Raw genomic sequence first — 26,409 nt, 5'->3', positions numbered from 1 at the left:
GTCAGCCAAGCACCCGACTTTGTGGGAAGTACAACAGAGTCGAGGAGCAGTGCTTGCTGATGTCACTGCTACGTCTTCGCTTGTTGTGCATGCGAGCTAATCCCCTGTCCATGCTGCCTGTGAACAAGCCTCCTCCGGCCCTGCACCTGCAGTTGCCTACGCAGAAATAACACCATCATCAAGCACGTCCTTGTCCCAGCGCAGCGTTCAGTTATCCATTCAGCAAACCTTTGAACGCAGGCGCAAATACACTGCCAACGCCCCACATGCCACACTTCTAAATGCTAACATTTCGCGACTGCTTGCGCTGGAAATGTTGCCTTTTAGGCTGGTGGAGACAGAAGCATTCCGCGACCTGATGGCGGCAGCTGTCCCACGTTACTCGGTCCCCAGCCGCCACTATTTCTCCCGGTGTACCGTCCCCGCATTGCATAACCACGTGTCACAAAACATCACACGTGCCCTGAACAACGCTGTCTCAGCCAAAGTCCACCTAACCACAGGCACGTGGACAAGTGCTTGTGGGCAAGGCCGCTACATCTCGTTGACGGCACACTGGGTTAATATTGTGGAAGCTGGGACCCAGTCTGAACGAGGGACGGAACACGTCCTTCCCACACCAAGGTTTGCAGGCCCTACCTCAGTCAGGGTTTCACCCACACTCTACAGCTCCGGAAAGTCATGCTCTTCAGCCTCCTCCTCCTCCTGCGCATCCTCATCCACTTTACCCTCCACACCAGTCCCAAGCTGGAAGCACTGCAGCACTGCCTCGGCGAAGCGGCAACAGGCTGTGCTGAAGCTAATCTGCATAGGTGACAACCCCACAATGCAGAAGAGGTGTGGACAGCTCTGAAACAGCAGGCAGATCACTGGCTCACACCTCTGAACCTAAAGCCAGGAAAGGTCGTGTGTGACAATGGCCGGAACCTGGTGGCGGCTTTGAGGCGAGGCCAGCTGACACATGTTTCATGCGTGGCCCATGTGCTCAACCTCGTGGTTCAGCGGTTTCTAAAGTCCTACCCAGAGCTGTCTGATCTGCTGGTAAAAGTTCGCCGCCTGTCTGCACATTTTCGAAAGTCACCTACTGCTTCAGCCGGCCTTGCCGGCTTTCAGCGCCGTTTGCATCTTCCGGCTCAAAGACTGGTGTGTGATGTCCCCACGCATTGGAATTCAACTCTGCACATGTTGGTCAGGATATGTGAGCAGAAGAGGGCAGTTGTTGAGTACCTGCATCACCTAAGCCGTCGGGAAATGGGTCAAACTCCACACATAACACCTGAGGAGTGGAGATGGATGTCCGACTTATGTACCATCCTCCAAAACTTTGAGGACTCCACCAAGATGGTGAGTGGTGATGACGCCATTATTAGCATCACCATACCGCTTCTCTGCCTTCTAAAACGGTCTCTGCTCAAAAACAAACATGATGCATTGCAGGCGGAGTGCGATGAGTTGGAGCAAGAAACAGTAGTGGGTGTGGGTGATAACACACAGCCGAGCCTCGTCTCATCACAACGTGCAGTGGAGGACTATGACGAGGAGGAGGATGAAGACATGGAGCAACTCTCCGGCCAAATTGAGGATAAGACATGCACACCAGTCATATCCTCGGTTCAGCGTGGCTGGCCAGAGGACAGGGTAGATGAGGAGGAGGAGGAGGACAGCATGTTCAGTCATCGTGTTGGTCAGGATACTGAAGTACTGGCTGTTAAGAGTCTGGCGCACATGGCTGACTTTATGGTAAGCTGCCTGTCTCGTGACCCTCGCGTTAAGAACATCTTGGCCGACAATCATTACTGGTTGGTAACACTGTTAGACCCACGCTACAAGGAGAACTTTATGTCTCTTATTCCCGAGGCGGAGAGGTCAGCCAAAATGCAGCAGTTCCGGAAGGCCATAGTCACGGAAGTAGGCAAAGCATTCCCCTCACAAAACGCTAGTGGCATAGGTCAGGAATCAGTGGACAACCAAGGCGTACAGCCGAGAGGGGAACAAGTCCAATCCGCCAGAGGTAGGGGAACAGTCTTTAAGATGTGGGACAGTTTTCTCAGCCCCTCACGTACCACAGCCCCTGAGGTGCGGGGTAGTGCCACAAGAAATCCTACGTTTGCCCAGATGTTCAAGGAGTACCTTGCAGATCGAACAACTGTACTCCGACATTCCTCTGTGCCTTACAATTATTGGGTATCCAAGGTGGACATGTGGCATGAATTGGCTCTCTACGCCTTGGAAGTCCTGGCCTGCCCTGCCGCTAGCGTTTTGTCAGAGCGTGTTTTTAGTGCCGCAGGTGGAATCATTACAGATAAACGCACCCGTCTGTCAACTGAAAATGCTGACAGGCTGACTCTGATCAAGATGAACAAGGGTTGGATTGGGCCAGACTTCACCACACCACCAGCAAATGAGAGCGGAATTTAAAGTTTGTAACGGGAATTTGCCATGTACCTCCACTCACCCATGGGTACACACTTCTGGACTTTGGATAATCGCTGGACTGCTCCTCCTTCTCCTCATGCGCCACCATGATGACCGTTACAATAGTTAGGCCGTTGTTTCAGGTATACCCCCAGTGGAAAATGTTTTCGCCCATTCTTTCAGAATGGACATTACAACGACAGGAGACCCGCTCCTTTGCAATGGGAACAATGTTTTGAGGCCCTCATGCACATCTCTATCCAGGGACAATGTGGAGCCTCCCAATTTTTGGCTGCCCTGCCTAAGGGCTATACTACAATAGACCCACTTCCTTACAATGGGCACTTCTGGTTTACAGGCCATCATGCACGTCTCTATCCAGGGACAATGTGGAGCCTCCCAATTTTTGGCTGCCCTGCCTAAGGGCTATACTACAATAGACCCACTTCCTTACAATGGGCACTTCTGGTTTACAGGCCATCATGCACATCTCTATCCAGGGACAATGTGGAGCCTCCCAATTTTTGGCTGTCCTGCCAAAGGGCTATACTACAATAGACCCACTTCCTTACAATGGGCACTTCAGGTTTACAGGCCCTCATGCACATCTCTATCCAGGGACAATGTGGAGCCTCCCAATTTTTGGCTGCCCTGCCTAAGGGCTATACTACAATAGACCCACTTCCTTACAATGGGCATTTCTGGTTTACAGGCCATCATGCACGTCTCTATCCAGGGACAATGTGGAGCCTCCCAATTTTTGGCTGTCCTGCCAAAGGGCTATACTACAATAGACCCACTTCCTTACAATGGGCACTTCAGGTTTACAGGCCCTCATGCATGTCTCTATCCAGGGACAATGTGGAGCCTCCCAATTTTTGGCTGTCCTGCCAAAGGGCTATACTACAATAGACCCACTTCCTTACAATGGGCACTTCTGGTTTACAGGCCCTCATGCACGTCTCTATCCAGAGACAATGTGGAGCCTCCCAATTTTTGGCTGCCCTGCCTAAGGGCTATACTACAATAGACCCACTTCCTTACAATGGGCACTTCTGGTTTACAGGCCATCATGCACGTCTCTATCCAGGGACAATGTGGAGCCTCCCAATTTTTGGCTGTCCTGCCAAAGGGCTATACTACAATAGACCCACTTCCTTACAATGGGCACTTCAGGTTTACAGGCCCTCATGCACGTCTCTATCAAGGGACAATGTGGAGCCTCCCAATTTTTGGCTGCCCTGCCTAAGGGCTATACTACAATAGACCCACTTCCTTACAATGGGCACTTCTGGTTTACAGGCCATCATGCACGTCTCTATCCAGGGACAATGTGGAGCCTCCCAATTTTTGGCTGTCCTGCCTAAGGGCTATACTACAATAGACCCACTTCCTTACAATGGGCACTTCAGGTTTACAGGCCCTCATGCACGTCTCTATCCAGGGACAATGTGGAGCCTCCCAATTTTTGGCTGCCCTGCCTAAGGGCTATACTACAATAGACCCACTTCCTTACAATGGGCACTTCTGGTTTACAGGCCCTCATGCACGTCTCTATCCAGAGACAATGTGGAGCCTCCCAATTTTTGGCTGCCCTGCCTAACGGCTATACTACAATAGACCCACTTCCTTACAATGGGCACTTCTGGTTTACAGGCCATCATGCACGTCTCTATCCAGGGACAATGTGGAGCCTCCCAATTTTTGGCTGTCCTGCCAAAGGGCTATACTACAATAGACCCACTTCCTTACAATGGGCACTTCAGGTTTTCAGGCCCTCATGCACGTCTGTATGCAGGGGCATTGGTGAACCTCACAATTTTGGACTGCCCTGGCAAAGGAAAATACTACAAAGACTCACTTCCTCAAAATGGGCACATTAGACTCAAGAGGCCTTCATTTATGTCTCTTCTCAGGGACATCGGAGTGCCACACAATGTTTTCACGTAAAATCTTTCATGTAATCTCCAAAAGTAACATACACCAGCTCTATCTTACTATTGGGTATGTGCCCTTAACATTTCCGCCATGAAAATTCATTTTGGTGTCATTTTTGAAGGTTTTCTGGTGAGTCCGTAAAAATGGCGTAAAACGCGGACAAAATTGTTCACAGCTGTGACTTTTGAGTGATAAATGCTTCAAGGGGTCTTCCCCATGCTGTTGCCATGTCATTTGAGCACTCTTCTGAGACTTTTGTGACATTTTTAGGGTTTCTACATGCTGCCGGGGGTCATTTCATAAAAATACTCGGGTCTCCCATAGGATAACATTGGGCTCGGTGCTTGGGCCGAGTACATGAGTATCTTGGGATGCTCGGCCCGAGCCTCGAGCACCCGAGCTTTTTAGTACTCGCTCATCACTAGTCCCTTTCAAGGGGTGGAAGCATCTTGCCAAATTGACTCTTGTACCGTGCATCTAACAGAGTGGCAACGGAGTAGTCAGCATTATTTCTAATCTGAACGATACGTACATCATGTTGCAAATAGTGCAGCAAGAAGGCGCTCATGTGTTGAACGCTTCCATGTGGTCCAAGTCCATGTTGAGTTGTTGACGGGTTAATGCTCAAGCTTGCCTCTTCTTCTGTCTCCTCACACCAACCACGGTCAAAAGATACAGGACCAATATCTTCTTCGCCTCCTGCGTTTCCAGCCTCCATCACCTCTTCCTCCTATTTGGTGCTCGGCTCCTGCACCTTCACTACCAGTTTCTCTGTTACCATGAGCCAACCTCCATCCATTGCTTACACTCCTGTGACACCCACCAGTGTGACGACTGTCCGGACTTTCCATGAAATGTTATCCTTCCTCATCCTACTCTTGCTCTGGGAACCCAACCTCCTCCCACAGATTATTCAAAGTGTGCTCCAACATGTAGATGAGTGGAATAGTGATGCTGATGACGGCATCATCAACGCTCACCGTGTTTGCAGCCATTTCAAAGCTATCAAGGAGGGTACAGAGGGCCTTGAACTGTGCCTACTCCGCAAACGTGATTTCTCCCATGTGTGTACTGAGTCGACAATGGTTATGCCTCAAGGTGTATTGCAGCATAACTTACTGCTGCTGGCACAGTTGCTGCAACATGTGCAGAGTGGAATTCCACCGTGTCGGCATATTGCATATCAACCGTTTAACCAGTAGGCTTAAACTCGTTTGTATTGTTGTCAGTCGATTAGCTGCAAGCTGTGAACTGAGCACATACCAACCGTACCTTGTGCAGCAGTGTATCCAGCTTGGGATACTGGGATAGAAATTTCTGTACAACTAGGTTCAGAGTGTCGCGGGCGGAGGAGGGGACGCTGCGCTCACCCACTGTGCGGGTCCGGCTACTGCTGCTGCTGCTGCTCAGTGGTGGCTCGAGCGGTGGGCCGGATCCCGGGGACTCGAGCGGCGTTCCTCGCCCGTGAGTGAAAAGGGGGAAGGTTTGGGTTTTAGGGAAATTGTCCGTGACGCCACCCACGGTTGTGGTCAGGTTGTGACACCACCGCTGCTCTGGACGGGGATCCCGGGAGCGATGACAGAGAGCAGCTTGGATGTTGGTTCTCCCCTCCGTGGGTAGGGGGTTTGGTGGTACCGGGGCCCGGTGAGGGGTAGGGATGGAGGGCAGGCGGGTTTTGGGGCCTGGTGAGGTGTAGGGTCGAGGGGGCAGCGCTATGCCGCACGGCACGGTGGTACTCACTCAGCCAATGATGAACACAAAGTCTCCGGTAAAACAGACGGCTGGATGGACGGGTCCCACAGACGGCTGCGGTGTTTCTCCTCCCGGCAGGTTGATGGTGACTGCCTTTCCCTGCACCTGTGTAGTGTGTATGGTTCCAATGGGTTCCCACCGGTAACCTGCTCCCCAGCTTGGAAGGGTGCTGAAGGAGCCCCTTTTGCCCGCAGGCTCTGGCCCTGGGAACTGTAGCCTTGGCGGTGACTGTGTTTCCCTCTCTCGGTTGGACTGTTGCCTTCAATCGGGACTTGGCTGCTGGGAAACCCCGGAGGTTCCCTTCGCTAACGGATTTGACAATTTCAACGGCGACTCCTAGCCTTGTCGGGGTCCGTAAGCCCTGCCGGATGGTGCTGGCTTCTCTGTGCTCACCGGTCCAGTACCGCCGGGTCACCGCCCGTCCACGGTCCTTACGGCTGGCTCCAATAGGCCTCTCCTGCAGATGGTCACCACTGTCTGCCAACCTTGCTATACCGTCCGGGCCACACACCCGGACCAACTTCAGATTGCTCTTTTACCACTTCACTTCTCCTCAACTCCAAAACTAATCTGATCTGCTTTTCCCACCTCCAGGACTGTGAACTCCTTGGTGGGCGGGACAACCGCCTGGCCCACCCCCTGGTGTGGACATCAGCCCCTGGAGGGAGGCAACAAGGATTTGTGTTTGACATAGGTGTGCCTGACCGGGGTGTGGGGTGTGTTGGTGTAGTTCCTGTGACGACCTGGCTTGTCCAGGGCGCCACAAGAGCGTGAGCCATGCAAGACACATTTGTGATCTCGCCCAGGTGTAGGGCCGCTAACAGGTTTGCACCATTGTCACACAGGGCCTTCCCTGGCTCCAAGTTCAGTGCAGACAGCCATTGATCAAAACTCAACCCGGATAGCTTTTCACAACTCTCCAGCTGTGTGACTGCATTCTCTGATGCAGATTAATTTCAGGACTGTCTGATTGCATTAAGCCCTGGAGTGTGCAGACTGCACTAACAATAACTATTAATGTGCTGGCCTCATCCTGCGTAATTTGGAGCAGGAACCAAGAGCTATTTGGATGCCTCACTACCTGGCAATGGTTTTCCACACATTACCCGCAAGTACCTGCAAATCCCTTTTTCTGATTTCATGGGCCAATTTGTGGCACAATACCTATCCCTAAACTGCACGTCCCTATTCTAAACTATCGCTGGACAAAACAGTTTATGACGCACTACAAGTACCTGCAATCTTCCTATGATTTCATGTGCCGATTTGTGGCACACCTCTCCCAACACTGTACATCGTTATTGTATTTGTAAACTATCGCCGGCCTATGTAGCTAAACTGCCTAGCATTAAACGCCTAATCTCACTGTCTACGATGTGGAGCCGCAGCAGCAGCTTCCTTCTCTATTGAACCACATTCACGAAATTACGCAGAGGCAAAAATAGCAGCTACTTATATCCACATTGACATGTGACTTAGCGAGCCAATCACAGAAGCCCTTCTGTCTCCACCTTGATAATGTTTCCTGCGCCATGATTGGCTGCAGGAACATCGGCGATTAAAGTTCAGAAAAGAAACTCAAGCGCCAAAAGCCTTGTTCTGAGTCCGAGTCCCTGCGTCCTGCACTCATTTTACGCATTTCCACATCAGACAGCACCGCAATCCTATACAAAACAAAAAAATGCTACTAAATTTTTTTTTATGGAAACGCAGCCAGTGTTTGGGACTGGAAAATACGTATTATCGAGTTTTGTGAGATGGACTCTAGAGTTGAGCAAGTACCTAACTATTCGTACTCACTATACTCAAAACGAGTACTGTGTAATACTCGTGTATTCGTTCCGAATAGTGTGTGCAATGCAGGTTAATGGGGAAAAACTCGCAAAGTAACGAATAACGCGAATGCCGTACTATTCGTGTGCGTAGCGAATACTGCAGAATTCGGGTTACTCGTTACATGGCGAGTATTCCCCATTGACTTGCATTGCACATGCTATTCAGAATGAATACGCGAGTATTAGACAGCACTTGTCATGAGTATAGTGAGTACGAATAGTTAGGTACTCGCTCAACTCTAGTGGGCTCATATTTGCCGAGGTTGAACGAACACGCCCAGGGTCGTACCGAACTTGAGATTGGCGAACTTTTATCGAACAGGTTCGCTCATCTCTAGTAATGTAGGGGCCTACATGTTACATAGACTAATGAGTGCGTCACATGGGACGATCTATCGTGCGATTGCACGAGCGATCATACCCGCCCCCATCATTTGTGCGTCACGGGCAATTAGTTGCCCGTGGCGCACTAAGTCTTTAACCCCCTGTCACACGTACTTACCTCCCGGGCGACGTCGCTGTGGGCGGCGAACATCATCTTCTTGAAGGGGGAGGGACGTTTGGCGTCACAGCGACGACACACGGCAGCCGGCCAAAAGAAGCAGAGGGGCGGAGATGAGCTGGACGTAAACATCCCGCCCACCTCCTTCCTTCCTCATTGCCGGCGGAACGCAGGTAAGCTGTGTTCGTCGTTCCCGGGGTGTCACACGGAGCGATGTGTGCTGCCACGGGAACGATGAACAACCTGACGGTCGATTTTTTGAAAATGAGCGACGTGTCAACGATGAACGAGAAGGTGAGTATTTCTACTCTTTCACCGCTGTCACATGCTACGATATATCAGACGATGCTGGATGTGCGTCACTACCGACGTGACCCCGACGACATATCGCCCGTTATATCGTACCGTGTGACGCCCGCATAGGGCAAGACCATTGTATCAATGACATTGAATTAAACTACACAAACAAACTGATTCATGTGATCCAACTGACATTATACAGTATGTATAGGATAATGAGAAATAAAGGATGTGTAGACTATGTAGATGATTAATATTTTAATAACTAAAGCAGCTCCTATACAGACTGATGTGTCTCTAGACTATAGACAATATCTATGCTGATATAGGATATAGAGATTATATATTAGATATAGTGATTATATTTTAGTTTATTGTGGCATATACTGCAAATTACAGCAAAAATCACAACAAAAATTACATTCTGCAGTGATCTGTCATCAGAAACATATCTAAGGTTAGCGGGAACCAGTTACAAATCCAGTTTTGAAGGCTTAAGGCCGGTTTACACGCTACAATATATCTTACAATGTGTCGGCGGGGTCACGTCGTAAGTGATGCACATCCGGCATCGTAAGTTATATTGAAACGTGTAACAGCTACATGCGATTGCGATTGAACGGTAAAACGTTCATTGCATGCACGTCGTTCAGTTCCTAAAAATTGAACGTCTGGTTGTTCATCGTACCCGGGTTAGCACACATCACTGTGTGTGACAACCCGGGAACGATGAACAGATCTTACCTGCGTCCCGCGGCTTCCACCGGCAATGCAGAAGGAAGGAAGTGGGCGGGATGTTTACATACCGCTCATCTCCGCCCCTCCGCTTCCATTGGCCGGCTGCCGCATGATGTCGCTGTGACGTCGAACGTCCCTCCCACTCCAGGAAGTGGATGTTCGCCACCCACATCGAGGTCGTATGGACGGGTAAGTACGTGTGACGGGAAATAATCGTATGTGCGACACATTCAACAAATTGAACGTGACGCATATACGATGGGGGCGGTTACGATTGCATATGATATCGTATGCAAAATCATAACGTGTAAAGCAGGCTTTACTTGAGTAGCGGCTAGAGTAGATTTTACTTCTGGAAATACGTACAACGTGCAACAATTATTGCTGTTGATCTCATTGTAGTAAGGGGTAGTTGATATCTAGAAGATAAACTTGTCACCTATAGTGGTAGTAGTTCCCAGGCCTGAGTGAATGCTTGTGGATGGCGCAATACACTGTTCTAATAGCTGGTAAATACACAATATACACAAGTACATTGTAAGAAAATCATAATAATGAACTTACCAAGGTAGCGGGACTACCAAGTAACCTGGCAATGTCCATTACTATGATCAAAAGCCTCTCAAGTTCCGGATCATCAGAATCAAAGCGATGGCCAAATAATATAGATACAATGATATTACAGATGGCAGTGTTCATTATCATAACGTTGTCAAAGGGTTCACCTAAAGTAACAGCAAAAAAATAGGAGTATAATGATAAAGAACCAAAATATTAGTTTATTAATTAATGTAGAGATAAAATTTGAAATAAAATTTTAGAACAGTAAAGGAAGAGGTTAAGTAGTTATATTCATCTACCTAGAAAACCAAGGTCGTAATGTTCGTGGTCACAAAGAGTGCGACCAGAACCGGACCCAAAGACTCAGGTAGCCCACCAAAGTCTACACTGTTTTCAGCTGAATGGGACATTACAGCATAGGCAATTATATTCTTTTATATATGAGCAGAATTATAGTAGTTATATTCTTGTACATAGGGGCAGTATTATAGTAGTTATATTCTTGTATATAGAGGCAGTATTATAGTAGTTATATTCTTGTACATAGGGGCAGTATTATAGTAGTTATATTCTTGTACATAAAGGCAGTATTATAGTAGTTATATTCTTGTAAATAGGGAGCAGTATTATAGTAGTTATATTCTTGTATATAGAGGCAGTATTATAGTAGTTATATTCTTGTACAGGAGCAGTATTATAGTAGTTATATTCTTGTACATAGGGGCAGTATTATAGTAGTTATATTCTTGTACATAGAAGCAGTATTATAGTAGTTATATTCTTGTACATAGGAGCAGTATTATAGTAGTCATATTCTTGTATATAGGGTTAGTATTATAGTAGATATATTCTTGTACATAGGGAGCAGTATTATAGTATTTATATTCTTGTACATAGGGGGAGTATTATAGTAGATGTATTCTTGTACATAGGGAGCAGTATTATAGTAGTTATATTCTTGTACATAGGGGCAGTATTATAGTAGTTATATTCTTGTAAATAGGGAGCAGTATTATAGTAGTTATATTCTTGTATATAGAGGCAGTATTATAGTAGTTATATTCTTGTACAGGAGCAGTATTATAGTAGTTATATTCTTGTACATAGGGGCAGTATTATAGTAGTTATATTCTTGTACATAGAAGCAGTATTATAGTAGTTATATTCTTGTACATAGGAGCAGTATTATAGTAGTCATATTCTTGTATATAGGGTTAGTATTATAGTAGATATATTCTTGTACATAGGGAGCAGTATTATAGTATTTATATTCTTGTACATAGGGGGAGTATTATAGTAGATGTATTCTTGTACATAGGGAGCAGTATTATAGTAGTTATATTCTTGTACATAAAGGCAGTATTATAGTAGTTATATTCTTGTAAATAGGGAGCAGTATTATAGTAGTTATATTCTTGTATATAGAGGCAGTATTATAGTAGTTATATTCTTGTACAGGAGCAGTATTATAGTAGTTATATTCTTGTACATAGGGGCAGTATTATAGTAGTTATATTCTTGTACATAGAAGCAGTATTATAGTAGTTATATTCTTGTACATAGGAGCAGTATTATAGTAGTCATATTCTTGTATATAGGGTTAGTATTATAGTAGATATATTCTTGTACATAGGGAGCAGTATTATAGTATTTATATTCTTGTACATAGGGGGAGTATTATAGTAGATGTATTCTTGTACATAGGGAGCAGTATTATAGTAGTTATATTCTTGAATCATAGTATCATACTATCATAGTTTTTAAGGTTGAAGGGAGACTCTAAGTCCATCTAGTTCAACCCGTAGCCTAACATGTTGATCCAGAGGAAGGCAAAAAAAAACCCCAATGTGGCAAACAAGTTCCAATGGGGAAAAAATGTCCTTCCTGACTCCACATCCGGCAATCAGACTAGTTCCCTGGATCAATACCCTGTCATAAAATCTAATATACATAACTGGTAATATTAAATTTTTCAAGAAAGGCGTCCAGGCTCTGCTTAAATGTTAGTAGTGAATCACTCATTACAACATCATGCGGCAGAGAGTTCCATAGTCTCACTGCTCGTACAGTAAAGAATCCTCGTCTGTGATTATGATTAAACCTTCTTTCCTCAAGACGTAGCGGATGCCCCCGTGTCCCAGTCGCAGGCCTAGGTGTAAAAAGATCTTTGGAAAGGTCTCTGTACTGTCCCCTCATATATTTATACATTGTGATTAGATCCCCTCCCCTAAGCCTTCGTTTTTCCAAACTAAATAACCCCAAGTTTAATAACCTGTCTTGGTATTGCAGCCCACCCATTCCTCTAATAATCTTGGTCGCTCTTCTCTGCACCCTCTCCAGTTCAGCTATGTCCTTCTTATATATCGGTGACCAGAATTGTACACAGTATATAAGTGCGGTCGCACTAGTGACTTGTACAGAGGTAGAAGTATATTTTTTTCATGAACACTTATACCTCTTTTAATACATCCCATTATTTTATTAGCCCTGGCAGCAGTTGCCTGACACTGTCCACTAAAGTGAAGTTTACCATCCACCCATACACCCAAGTCTTTTTCTGTGTCTGTTTTACCCAGTGTTCTACAATTAAGTACATAATCATAAATGTTATTTCCTCTACCCAAGTGCATGACCTTACATTTATCTACATTAAACTTCAATTGCCACTTCTCAGCCCAATCCTCCAATTTACATAAATCTCCCTGTAATATAAAATTATCCTCCTCTGTATTGATTACCCTGCAGAGTTTAGTATCATCTGCAAATATTGAAATTCTACTCTGCATGCCCCCAACAAGGTCATTTATAAATATGTTGAAAAGAAGCGGGCCCAATACTGACCCCTGTGGTACCCCACTATGAACTGAGATCCAGTCCGCGTACGTACCATTAATAACCACCCTTTGTTTCCTATCACTGAGCCAGTTTTTAACCCAGTTACAGATATTTTCCCCTATCCCCATTATTCTCATTTTATGTACCAACCTTTTGTGTGGCACCGTATCAAAAGCTTTTGAAAAGTCCATATACACAACATCCACTGCATTTCCCTGGTCCAGGCTTGAACTTACCTCTTCATAGAAAATGATCAAATTAGTTTGACAGGATGGATCCCTCATAAACCCATGTTGATACTCTGTCATAAGGTTATTTTTCTTGAGATACTCCAGTATAGCATCTCTCAAGAAACCCTCAAGGATTTTACCAACCGTAGAGGTTAAACTTACCGACCTATAATTTCCCGGCTCAGTTTTTGTCCCCTTTTTGAATATTGGCACCACATTTGCTATGCGCCAGTCCTGCGGTACCGACCCTGTTATTAAGGAATCTGAGAAGATTAAAAATAATGGTCTATCACAGAACTCAATTCCTGTAGTACTCTGGGGTGTATGCCATCCGGGGCCCGGAGATTTGTCAACCTTAGTGATTTCGAGGCGGCGGCGTACTTCCTGCTGGGTTAAGCAGGTAATATTCTAGGGTGAATTTATGGTATCACTGGTCATGTCATCTGCCATGGCATTTTCTTGTATAAAAACCGTAGAAAAAAAGTCATTCAGCAGGTTGGCTTTACCCCCATCCCCTTCCACCATTTCACCAAGACTATTTTTAAGGGGGCCAACACTATCGCTTTTTAGTGTTTTGCTGTTTATGTAGTTAAAGAATATTTTAGGATTATTTTTACTTTCTCTTGCAATGAGTCTCTCTGTCTCAAACTTAGCTAACTTAATTTGCTTTTTACATATTTTATTTAATTTTCTATAATTATATAATGCCTCATCACTACCTACCCTTTTTAATTCTTTTAAGGCTTTCTGTTTTTCTTTTATTGCTTCCCTTATAGCTCTATTTAGCCATAGGGGTTTCCTCCTATTTCTAGCATGTTTGTTCCCATAGGGTATATTTTCTGCACAAGCCCTATTCAGGATGCTCATAAAAGTCTCCCATTTGCTTTGTGTACTTTTATTACTTAGTACATCATCCCAGTTTATTGCACTAAGATCATCTCTCAACCGTTTAAAATTTGCTTTCCTGAAGTTTAGTGTCCTTGTAGCCCCTCTACTAGACATCTTACTAAAGAATACATGAAAACTTATTATTTTGTGATCACTATTCCCCAAGTAACCCCCAACTTGTATATTTGATATGCGGTCTGGCCTATTGGTTAGTACAAGGTCTAGTAGTGCTCCCCCTCTTGTGGGGTCCTGTACCATTTGTGAAAGGTAACTATCTTTCATTGTTATCAAAAATCTATTTCCTTTGCTGGAACTGCAAGTTTCTGTTCCCCAATTTATATCAGGATAGTTAAAGTCCCCCATAATAATTACCTCTCCGAGACTCGCTGCTTTATCAATTTGCTTTATGAGGAGATTCTCTACCTCTTCCATAATATTCGGCGTCTTATAACACACCCCTATCAGTATTTTATTATTCATTCTCTCCCCCCTTATCTCCACCCATAGGGACTCTACATTCTCAGTACCCTCACATATGTTGTCACGCAGGATGGGTTTTAAGGATGATTTTACATATAGACACACACCTCCCCCTCGCTTATTTGTACGGTCATTCCTGAATAGGCTATAACCCTGTAAATTAACATCCCAGTCATAGCTCTCATCCAGCCATGTCTCTGATATCCCCACTATATCATAATTTTCTTCCAACAATATTAATTCTAATTCCTCCACCTTATTTGTGAGGCTTCGGGCATTAGTGTACATGCACGTTACGTATGACTCTGTACCTGTATTCCTGCTTACTGTATTAACTGTCCTAACCCTTCCCCCCGTACCACCCCCAATTTCATTACTTGTGCCCTGGTCACTATCTGCACTACATTCCCCTTCTATAAAGTGAATACCCACTTTATACATACATAGGGGGCAGTAATATAGTAGTTATATTCTTGTACATAGTGGGAAGTATTATAGTAGTTATATTCTTGTACATAGGGGCAGTATTATAGTAGTTATAGGCTTGTACATTGGGACAGTATTATAGAAGTTATATTCTTGTACATAGGGGGCAGTATTATAGCAGCTATATTCTTGTACATGGGGGCAGTATTATAGTAGTTATATTCTTGTACATAGGGGCAGTATTATAGTAGTTATAGTCTTGTACATAGGGACAGTATTATAGAAGTTATATTCTTGTACACAGGGGGCAGTATTATAGTAGTTATATTCTTGTACATAGGGGGCAGTAATATAGTAGTTACAAGTGTGTCTCAATAAGTTGGAATAGCATCAAAAAATTAATTTCAGTAATTCAATACAGAAAGGAAAACACATCTTATCTAGAGTCATTACACACAGAGGGATCTATTTCATGTGTTTATTTCTATTAATGTTGATGATTATGGCTTACAGCCAATGAAAACCCAAAAGTCATTAGCTCAGAAAATTAGAATACCGTAATTACCACAAAACGCCCAGAAAGGCTTCCTAAGCATTTAAAATGGTCCCTTAGTTTTGTTCAGTAAGCTACACAATCATGGGGAAGGCTGCCGACTTGACAGATGTCAAGAAAGCAGTAATTGACACACTCCACAAGGGTTCTATGTAGTGTGATATATTTTAATTGTTTTTAAATTACAGTGGTAATAAAGGTTTTGTATTACTTCCATATTGATTGTGCTTGTTTTCTATGTGCAATATCTTTTTCTCTTTATATACTTTGGGATTTGAATCTCCAGAAGAAGTAGCCTGGAAGCTTGGGCGATTCCCCGAGCCAGGATGACTCCACCCGTCCATGCTCAAGACATCAGGAGAACTACAGACACACATCCTCACAGCTGGGAAGCAGTATTATATTAGTTTAGTTATTGTAAATAAGAAACAGTATTATAATAGTTATATTCTTGTAGATAGTGGGCAGTATTATAGTAGTTATATTATTGTAGATAGGGTGTATGTAACGGGGTCCTTCTCCGGTATCACATAATAAACAGAGTGAGAGAGGAGTAGAGATGAGCCACCCCCCAGTGTTCGAGTTCGGTTTGGTTCATCAAACGGCAGGTGTGTTCGTCGAACGTTCGACAAACACCTTCGAACCCCATTGAAAACAATGGCAGGCAAACACATACAAACAAATTATACATATACACATACAGTTAATAAACATTGCCATTATACTTACAAGTCCCGCGATGTGTCCTGCACTCTGTCTCCCGCTGCTTCTACTTCCGATCATCGCTGTGTCCTGCCGGTAACCTGCACTGATGATAGGACCTTCGTGATGTCATAGTAATAGCATGTGACCATTCACATGTGTATTATCTCATTGGCTACAAACTGGTCACATGGGTAGACATCATGCTAGGTTCTGTCAGTGCATCTCTCCGGTACGCGGTGCTCGTTTGAGCCTCTCCGTGTATCGGCGAGATGCTCTGGTACATGATCGGCTCCCCATTCCTGCATGTCGATGCTCTTTACAGAGTCATCCCACATGCAGGGACTGGCTGCCACAGCCGGTGAATAGTGGCGCCGGGAATCAGGTGATCGGAGCTCATCGTTGCTATAGTAACCCGCCTGTCAGGTTAGTATTGCAACGGTGGCAGCGGGACGTCACCGCTTACCAACCCGGAGCCTCTGCTCACTCACTGAGTGATTAGACTGCACGGGGAGCAGCATTCTTCCTTCCATGCAGTGCTGTCTGATGTAGCTGGGCTGCATGGGTTGAAGGAGAAAGGAGACAGAAGACCATGGATTGTGGAGGGGTGAGAGAGAGTAATAAACATGGAGTCTCTAAGTGTGTCTCTGTATTTATTTCTATTAAAGTATTTTTTCTCTGTGTGGTATCTTGTTTTAACCCTTTATTGGAGATTCTTAATGGCCGGGTCAAACTTGCCTGACATTAAGAATCTCTGGCTTAATACTAGCTAGTAAAACAAAGCTAGTATTAACCCGTTATTACCCAGCGAGCCACCCGGCATCAGGGCCGCTGGAAGAGTTGGATTCTATGAAAGTGCCATTTTCTGGGGCAGCTGCAGACTGCAATTTGCAGCGGAGGGGCCCGGAAAGCTTGGGCCAACCTGTGGTGTGGATTCCAATCCCCAGCTCTCTAGTTGTACCTGGTTAGACACAAACTTGGGGCGAAGCCCATGTCGGTTTTTTTTTATTATTTCATGAAATTCATGAAGTAATTAAAAAAAGGGCTTCCCTATATTTTTAGTTCCCAGCCGGGTACAAATAGGCAGCTGGGGGTTGGGGGCAGCCGTACCTGCCTGCTGTACCTGGCTAGCATACAAAAATATGGCGAAGCCCACGTCAAAAAACTTAAAAAAAAATAAAAAATGCTTCCCTGGATTTTCCATTGCCAGTGAAGGTAACATCAAGCTTTGGGGGTTAGCAGCCAGTAGCTGCTTTGATTACCCTTAGCTACCAATACAAAAAATGCAGCGGGAGCCCACGTATTTTTTTTAATTATCTATTTAAATAACTAAAAAAAAAAGAAAAAAGGGCTTCCCTGTATTTTTATTGCCTGCCATCACAGTACTGTAAAAATAAATCATGAAAAAAAATGACGTAGCGCTCCACAGTATTTTTGATTCTCAGCGCAGATAAAGCAGACAGCTACGGGTTGCCTCCCCATCTGCCTGCAGTTACCTTGGCTGGAAATCAAAGTACAGGGAAGCCCATTAATTTTTTTTATTTAAAAAAATAGTTAAAAAAAAAAAATGCTTGAGCTCCTGTCGTATTTTGATCGCCAGTTAGGTAAAGCCAGGTAGCTGGGGGCTGGGATTCTCGGCAGCCCACAGCCACCCCTGGAAATGGCGCATTGTTTAATTCCTTGCACTTTATCCGCCTCGTCCAGCGGCTGTGATGGCGGTGGCTCGCTAGGTAACTAACAAAGGGGTTAATACCAGCTTTGTATTTTCAGATGGAACTAAGCCCGAAATTCATTCTATCATGCCAAATTAGACATGGCCACCATGAACTTCTAGTAAATATACAAAAAAAAACACACAGAATATGTGTTATAATATATTATTAAAATTTAATATTTTTATTAGAAATAAAACACAACACTATTTTCTCTGTATTGATTCTTAGTTGTTTAATAAAAAAGATCTGATTTAAAAAAAAAGAAATAAAACACCACAATTAGTGACTCCATCTTTATTGAAATAAAGAACCCTCCTCCGCAGTAATCCTGGGTCAAGGGTCCCGCGCCGTCTAATCCAGATCCAATATCATCTGATTGGTTTGCTGGAAGGCAAAGCGATCAGATGATGTGTCAGGTTCAAGGGACAGAAACACATGACACATCAGCTGATTGTATAAACGGCTTTTATACAATCAGCTGATGCATCAGTGCAAAAAAAAACTACACACTCCTGTGCAGACTACTGTCCGACGGCATCAGCTGATAGTTTAGCCAGCCGGGCGGTAAAAAGCCGGCCTCACAGCTCGACTTATAGTGTCAGCTGATTCCGTCAGGTGACCGCATCAGCTGATCATCGCCAGGTCCTGCAGCCATTGGATGTGGAGAGAGGGAGAAGAGGAGACGAGGAGAAGAGAAGAGAAGAAGAGAGGGAGAAAAGGAGACGAGGAGAGGAGAAGAGAAGAGAAGAAGAGAAGAGAAGAAGAGAAGAGAAGAAGAGAAGAAGAGAAGAGAAGAAGAGAAGTGAAGAGAAGAGAAGAGAAGAAGAGAAGAAGAGAAGAGAAGAGAAGAGAAGAAGAGAAGAGAAGAAGAGAAGAGAAGAAAAGAAGAGAAGAAAAGAGAAGAGGAGAAGAGGAGAGGAGAAGAGAAGAAGAGAAGAGAAGAAGAGAAGAGAAGAAGAGAAGAGAAGAAGAGAAGAGAAGAAGAAGAAAAGAAGAGAAGAAGAGAAGGGAGGAGAAAAGAGAAGAAGAGAAGAGAGGAGAGAAGAGAAGAGAGAAGAGAAGAGAAGAAGAGAAGAGAGAAGAGGAGAGAGAGAGACATGTGTGATGCCCTGGCAAACCCAGGTAGTCACACATTAGGCCCCTGCACAACACCGTCCCTCATAGGGTTACAAACAGCCGACCTGAAACCCTAGCTACCCCCCTCAGGGCAAGATAGACACACCAGTGGGCGGGACCAGGCAGTTAGGAAACGCCCACCTAGGGGTCCAGACAGCCCGGGGCGGGAAAAACGACAGATGGAGTTTGGAGGTCAAGTGGAGAGGACTGGAAGCTGGGGCTAGGTGTAGCTCCAGCGGAGGTGAAGCTCAAGTTGACTGGTGCCAGGGTTGGAGCCCTGGTGCCTTGGCTAGGTGGCAGACGGTGGTCTCCATCCACAGGCGACGGGAAGACGGCAGCCGGAGATCCGAGATGGACTAGTACAGGGTTGTAGCCCGCCGGTACAGACACCAGAGAACCAACCCAGAAACCGAGCACAAAGGGGGTACTTGGACCCTAAAACAAGGACCAACGGCCAAGCTAATTAACCAATTGAGGGCAGGATTTTAGGTCCTGTCCCAACCAAAGTCCCAAAAGCAGACAACCACTAACAGAGGGATAGGGCAACCGCCAGGGCCCAGTAGATCCTACGGGTCAGCATCAGCGGGCACGGCTCCTCAGGTACACAGCAAGCCAGGAGCGGAATCCCGTGTTCCATACCGAGAAGTCTAAAACCAACAAAACTAGTGCAGAGGAAAAGACGGCGACCACCAGCCCGGGTGGGGGACCAGAGTACAACCGGCCACAGTGGCCGGCCACCAGCACCTTGGTTTACCAAAAGACTTGTGTGACTTAAACCTGCTTTACACGAGACAACCGATCAAGCGATTTTGTAGCCATGCGTGACGCCCATGTTTTTTTTTTTTTTATCGCACATAGGTTGCTGTTTATGCGTCACACGTTTGGTTGTGCTCAACGAAACAATAGCGATCCGCGATGTATTGATTGTCCATGGCGGTCGTGCCAAAGGCTTCACACATGTTTTCTTCGAGTCAATCTGTCTATCGTATGGGCGTTTTTTAGGCAAATTATACACCCCTCTGTGACGTTGTCTGTAATCTAGCACGCCCTGAACCTTGTTGGCCAGCACACTCCTGTCTTTATTATTTGGCTGATTGGTTGGCTTCTATATAAATTGGCTCTCGTGCTTCCGTCCTTGTTGTCTCGTTATTCCCTAGTATCTGCGAACATTTTTGTCTGGCATTCTTCTCTTGGCGAATTTTGTTTGTCTTTCCTCAAAGGTTGGGTTTTTTTATTTAATTTAATTGGTTTGTAATTTTTGTTGGCCTGTTTTGGTTTAAATATTTTACAATGTAAGAAATGTTTTACTTTTTAGATTATTTATATATTTCTTCTCATAAAATATTAAAAAAGTAATAATTTAAAATATCATTCACTTTCTGAATATAATATTGTAGGAATTTTTTTTTTTAATTTTTTTTTTTTAAAAAATAGATGTGATGTGAATTGTTAAATTCCACTAATATAAAAACGAATTATCCTTTGTCCTATCATTTTCAGATGACGGCTCATCAGAGTTGTTTTTACTTGATTTTTTAGAGAATTATCGCTCACTAACATGTCTGTGGAAGATTAAATCGCCAGAATATAGCAATAAACGCATCAAACAAGGGGCTTATGCGGAACTGATTACAATCTATAAAAATCACTTTCCAAATGAGCCTATCGATGAGACGATAATTAAAAAAAAAATCCAAGGCATACGCACTGTATATAAAAAGGAACTCAATAAAGTTGAGGAGTCACGACGATCCGGGGCTGCCACAGCCGATCTTTATGTGCCACGGCTGTGGTATTATGACCTCCTTGATTTCACTCGCGACCAAGAGATTCCAAGAACATCAACAAGTATGCTTTCTATTCAGGCGTCACAAATGTAGAGATTGGCACAGAGGAAGCATCTGAAGTTTTGAAGAATTTGAAGAATGTTTTTTGCTTTTTTCTGAATATAACATAAAATTTTTATAAAATTTAATTTATTTAAAATTAGAATAGAATCGTTAAATTCCCAAAATTTGATATCATAATGTGTTTAAAGGTCATATAAATAAATGAAATAAATAATGTCTAGAACGTTTTTTAAAATTTTTTTTTAAAAAAAAAAGCATAACCTAATATTTAGTCTAAACCTATCAATTAAAATCATACATGTTTTATAATATACCATTGAATTTGTCTGCTTTTGTCTATAAATTTTAACACATGCGTTTATTATTTAGGAAACAACTGGTGTGAACACATCCCAAGACCTGCCTACAGCAAACAGCTCCTAAAATACTAGCATTTCTGAGGCTGAGCCAACACCTGGGCCATCCATAGCATTTTTTAGACAATTACCGAGGAGAATGAGAAGACCAACGTTATTAGCTCGTGGAAATGAGTTGGCGTCTCTTTGCCGTTCCATACTAGAAAAACATGACCGACCCCCAATTTCAGGTTTTGCACATTATATTAAAGGGAACCTGTCATCAGAAATTTAGCTATCCACCTAAAAGTTTCCCCCTCTGCAGCTCCTGGGCTGCATTCTAGCAAGGTTCCTGTAGTTTTTCTTGCCCCTTTTAGCCCAAAATAAACACTTTATAAAGTAGTACCTGCTCGTAAATTTTCTCATTTTCTCTATTTCCTGCTGCAGGGCAAGATGGGAGGAGGTGACGTCGGGTCACCGCGCCAGCGAGCGCTGGCGCAGAACGATGGAGGAAGAGAGGAAAGTGCGGTCACGAGGTTATGGGCGGCACTTGCTGAGGACACTCACAGCGCCGCCCATAACATCGTGCCTGCGCATACCGTCACCAGCGGTCACACGTGCACGCTGTGCACTGTCCCGCTACGGTAGCAGAGCGCATGCGCAGGACCTTAGGCGCCCAGGGGCGGCGTCTTGAGGTTTGAAATTCTGCGTTCTGGGGGGGGCGTAAATCGGTAGGAGGACAGGCACAGACACCAGACAGACCGCCCACATGGAAAAATGAGAAAATTTACATACGAGCAGGTACTACTTTATAAAGTGTTTATTTTGGGCTAAAAGGGGCAAGAAAAACTACAGGAACCTTGCTAGAATGCAGCCCAGGAGCTGCAGAGGGGGAAACTTTTAGGTGGATAGCTAAATTTCTGAAGACAGGTTCCCTTTAACGATGTATTAAAAACCATAGACAAGACTCAATTACGTCATGCCGAACGCATCATCTCTGAAGTCCTTCATTCGGCTCAAGATAATCGACTTACATCTGCGACGGTAATAAAAGAAGACGTAGCCCAAGTACCAACAACTGATGTGAGTGAAGTAGCCAACATTGGGGACTCTCTCAATCTCCTCCCAGAAAATCACGTTGTAAAAGGAGACGTTAATTCATTTCTTTATTTTTTTTTAACGAGAAATTTGTTGTTTTTCCGGTTAAAAACAAATTAAAATATGTTTGGTAAACATAATACAATTTTTTTTTATATTTTTTGGCTAAGATAATGACTTAATTATTGCCACTAAAACTTATGTGTTGACATTGATATATATTTCTTCATAATTAAATGATGCTTTGTCAACATAATGTACATTAATTTTTTTTTTTTTGAATCCTAATAAACATTTCAAAAAAGTATTTTTTTAAAATGGATGTCAAAAACATAAAGATATGGTTTTATTTTCAAAAACATTTATTAAATATGAATGTAACAGAAATACTCATATATAATCAAAAATTAAACAAAAAAACAGCCCTGAAAAGGATGATATCCAATAGTGTTTTTTTTTAAATTATTAACACAAAAGTATCTAAAAATTTACATCCAGAAATTGACGAAGAATTTTCTCATGTTCTTGAGCAGCCTCAGACAATCTGCGTGCTGACAGGTACACTTGCACCAAACTTGTTCTTTCATCTGCGGTATTAAAATTTGACTTAATGTGAGTTTGCGAAATATTGTTTAGCGTTTTTTTTTAATTTATAATTTAAAAACATTTTAAAAAAAATCCATTAAAAAATTAAAAATTTTGGATTATAGAAAATGATATTAAAAAATTAAAACTCACCCTGGCTCACTTCTCCAAAATCATGATCAGATGCTGATTCAGAGCTGATTGTCCACCCAGCTGCATGGGCACGTCTTTCTTGATTAGTATTTGTTAATTCTATTTTTAAAAATCAAAAAATAGTCATTATTTAAATTACAAAAAAAATAAATATTTTTTTTATTTGAAAAACTGATTTCAATTTAAAAAAAAATTGTTAGATAATAATTATCGCAAACCTGGAAGTAACGGAGCTTCAACATTCATAAGGAGTGGATTAGTCATAGATGTTGATGGAGTATTTTGTATCTCACTTTCTTGGTAATCCTCATGTGGTTACATAAAAAAAAAAAGGAAAATTAAAAACTTAATAAAAAAATATGAAACCTTGAATTATTATTAGCCATATACAAACACATTATCATTGAAATATGGTTAAACACCTAAAATAAATTTTGGCAAAGCAAATCTGATTAGTGGTAAAGTCCCATTGATTATATAAAATACCTATGTTATTGGCGTTCCTTTCTCGGATTTCAACAAGACGTTCCTTTGATCGATATTTGAGATCTGCCATTTTTTTCCGAATTTGAGATTTGCTGGGTTGAACTCCAAAATTACGGCGGAGGGCTTTCCTTATCTTTTTCAGAACATACGATTTCTGTGCCCTTGGACGTTCATTGGTTACCCGGCATTCATAATCCCTTTTATCGATCTCGGTAACAAGGAGCTGAACCTCGGTATTTCCCGACACACTTGCTCGCATGTTGGAAGCCATGTTTGTTGTTGTAATATTAATACAGGAAATGTACATTGCAGGCCCTGTGCTGAATCAGGAAGTGATGTCATTGTTTCTTTTTTATTTTGTTAATAAATATTTTGTGTTTTGATTTAGTGTTTGGGAAATTATTTTGATATATTCTTAAACTCATATATCTTATTTTTCTTCAAAAAAATTTAAGGGTTGGTTATTTTAAGTTTTCTTTTTTTTAAATTAATAATATTTATTCTTGCCAAACTAGTTTCTTTTTTTCCATAAATTTTGGGTTCATAACAAATTAATAGTAATGTTTTAAACTTTTTATATAATGTTTTTTTTTAATATAAATGTAATTTTTAATTATAAATATTTTAATTACCAAATGTAAAAAAAATTGAGAAAAAAATATATTAAAAACCAAAAAAAAAAAAAAAAAGATAATAGAAAGGGGTAAAAAAGCAAAAAATGAAAAATCCCAGATTACCAAAAAGTAAAAACAAAGAAAAATGAATTACAAAAAAAGAAAAATTCTCTCAGACGCATTTAAATAATCACAAAAACGATCCCGATTAATAGTGGCATCATGACGTAGCCGACCTGAAGATGGAAGTGTAGGCAGCGAAGGCAACTGGGGATCCCAAACACGCCAAGCTCCAGGAACTACATCTGAAACACCACTAACAATGTTGTCTGCATAGCCCGTGGGCATATAGGCTGGTGCATCCATTTTGCGTAAAAAATTGTGGAGCACACAGCTGGCAAGCACAACACTGTCTATGGATTCCAGTTTCAGATTAATTGGTGTGGCGAAAACTCGAAACCGACTTGTCATAATTCCAAAGGTATTCTCCACAACCAACCGTGCCCTGGAGAGACGGTAATTAAAAAATTGACATGCGGAATTCAAAGACGACTGTGGATACGGGCGCAACAGATGGCTTTGAAGAGGGAAAGCCTCATCACCTAAAAAAACAAAATTTAAATTATTTTCATTAACAGAATTAGGAGGCAATGGTAAATTTGTTCAAAATAATCGCTGTCCAAAATCTGTTTGTTCTAATACGCCACCATCTGAGACCCGGCCATTTATCCCTACATCCACAGTTAATAACTCATAATTTGCATTAACCACTGCAAATAAAATGATACTAAAGAAACCTTTATAATTCTAAAAAAAATCCACTATTTGGGGTCTTAATTATTCTAATATGCTTGCCATCGATAGCACCACTGCAACAGGGAAATTGCCATCGCGATGAAAATTCCTTGGCAATATCACACCATTCAGAAGTTGTCTTGGGGAATGGCATGAAATCTGCTAACGCATTTACAGTGCCTACAAGTAGTATTCAACCCCCTGCAGATTTAGCAGGTTTACACATTCGGAATTAACTTGGCATTGTGACATTTGGACTGTAGATCAGCCGGGAAGTGTGAAATGCACTGCAGCAAAAAAGAATGCTATTTCTTTTTTTTTTTTTTTTTTTAAATTGTGAAAAGTTTATTCAGAGGGTCATTTATTATTCAACCCCTCAAACCACCAGAATTCTGTTTGGTTTCCCTAAAGTATTAAGAAGTATTTCAGGCACAAAGAATAATGAGCTTCACATGTTTGGATTAATTATCTCTTTTTCCAGCCTTTTCTGACTAATTAAGACCCTCCCCAAACTTGTCAACAGCACTCATACTTGGTCAACATGGGAAAGACAAAGGAGCATTCCAAGGCCATCAGAGACAAGATCATTGAGGGTCACAAGGCTGGCAAGGGGTACAAAACCCTTTCCAAGGAGTTGGGCCTACCTGTCTCCACTGTTGGGAGCATCATCCGGAAGTGGAAGGCTTATGGAACTACTGCTAGCCTTGACAGCCTTTGAAAGTTTCCACTCGTGCCGAGTCTAGGCTTGTCCGAAGAGTCAAGGCTAACCCAAGGACAACAAGGAAGGAGCTCCGGGAAGATCTCATGGCAGTGGGGACATTGGTTTCAGTCAATACCATAAGTAACGCACTCCACCGCAATGGTCTCCGTTCCAGATGAGCCCGTAAGGTACCTTTACTTTCAAAGCGTCATGTCAAGGCTCGTCTACAGTTTGCTCATGATCACTTGGAGGACTCTGAGACAGACTGGTTCAAGGTTCTCTGCTCTGATGAGACCAAGATCGAGATCTTTGGTGCCAACCACACACGTGACGTTTGGAGACTGGATGGCACTGCATACGACCCCAAGAATACCATCCCTACAGTCAAGCATGGTGGTGGCAGCATCATGCTGTGGGGCTGTTTCTCAGCCAAGGGGCCTGGCCATCTGGTCCGCATCCATGGGAAGATGGATATCACAGCCTACCTGGAGATTTTGGCCAAGAACCTCCGCTCCTCCATCAAGGATCTTAAGATGGGTCGTCATTTCATCTTCCAACAAGACAACGACCCAAAGCACACAGCCAAGAAAACCAAGGCCTGGTTCAAGAGGGAAAAAATCAAGGTGTTGCAGTGACCTAGTCAGTCTCCTGACCTTAACCCATTTGAAAACTTGTGGAAGGAGCTCAAGATTAAAGTCCACATGAGACACCCAAAGAACCAAGATAACTTGGAGAAGATCTGCATGGAGGAGTGGGCCAAGATAATTCCAGAGACCTGTGCCGGCCTGATCAGGTCTTATAAAAGAC

The 26,409-nt window shown here is 43.2% G+C and overlaps 1 protein-coding gene across 2 annotated transcripts in view; it reads right to left on the bottom strand.

Moving 5' to 3' along the window:
- The window catches only part of LOC142296994 (cytochrome P450 2C5-like), a 130,445-nt gene that overhangs the window by 55,512 nt on the left and 48,524 nt on the right, over positions 1-26,409 (bottom strand). For both annotated transcript variants that reach the window (XM_075341192.1, XM_075341193.1), the window contains one exon: positions 10,045-10,205. In XM_075341192.1, coding sequence (XP_075197307.1) covers positions 10,045-10,205 — 161 coding nt within the window. The remainder of the gene's footprint in view (positions 1-10,044; positions 10,206-26,409) is intronic.

The sequence above is a fragment of the Anomaloglossus baeobatrachus genome, chromosome 3 (genome assembly GCF_048569485.1).
Source record: "Anomaloglossus baeobatrachus isolate aAnoBae1 chromosome 3, aAnoBae1.hap1, whole genome shotgun sequence".
Taxonomy (NCBI): Eukaryota; Metazoa; Chordata; class Amphibia; order Anura; family Aromobatidae; genus Anomaloglossus; species Anomaloglossus baeobatrachus.
Note: the sequence above shows the minus strand (reverse complement) of the source record. Positions and strands in the feature narration are given on the sequence as shown.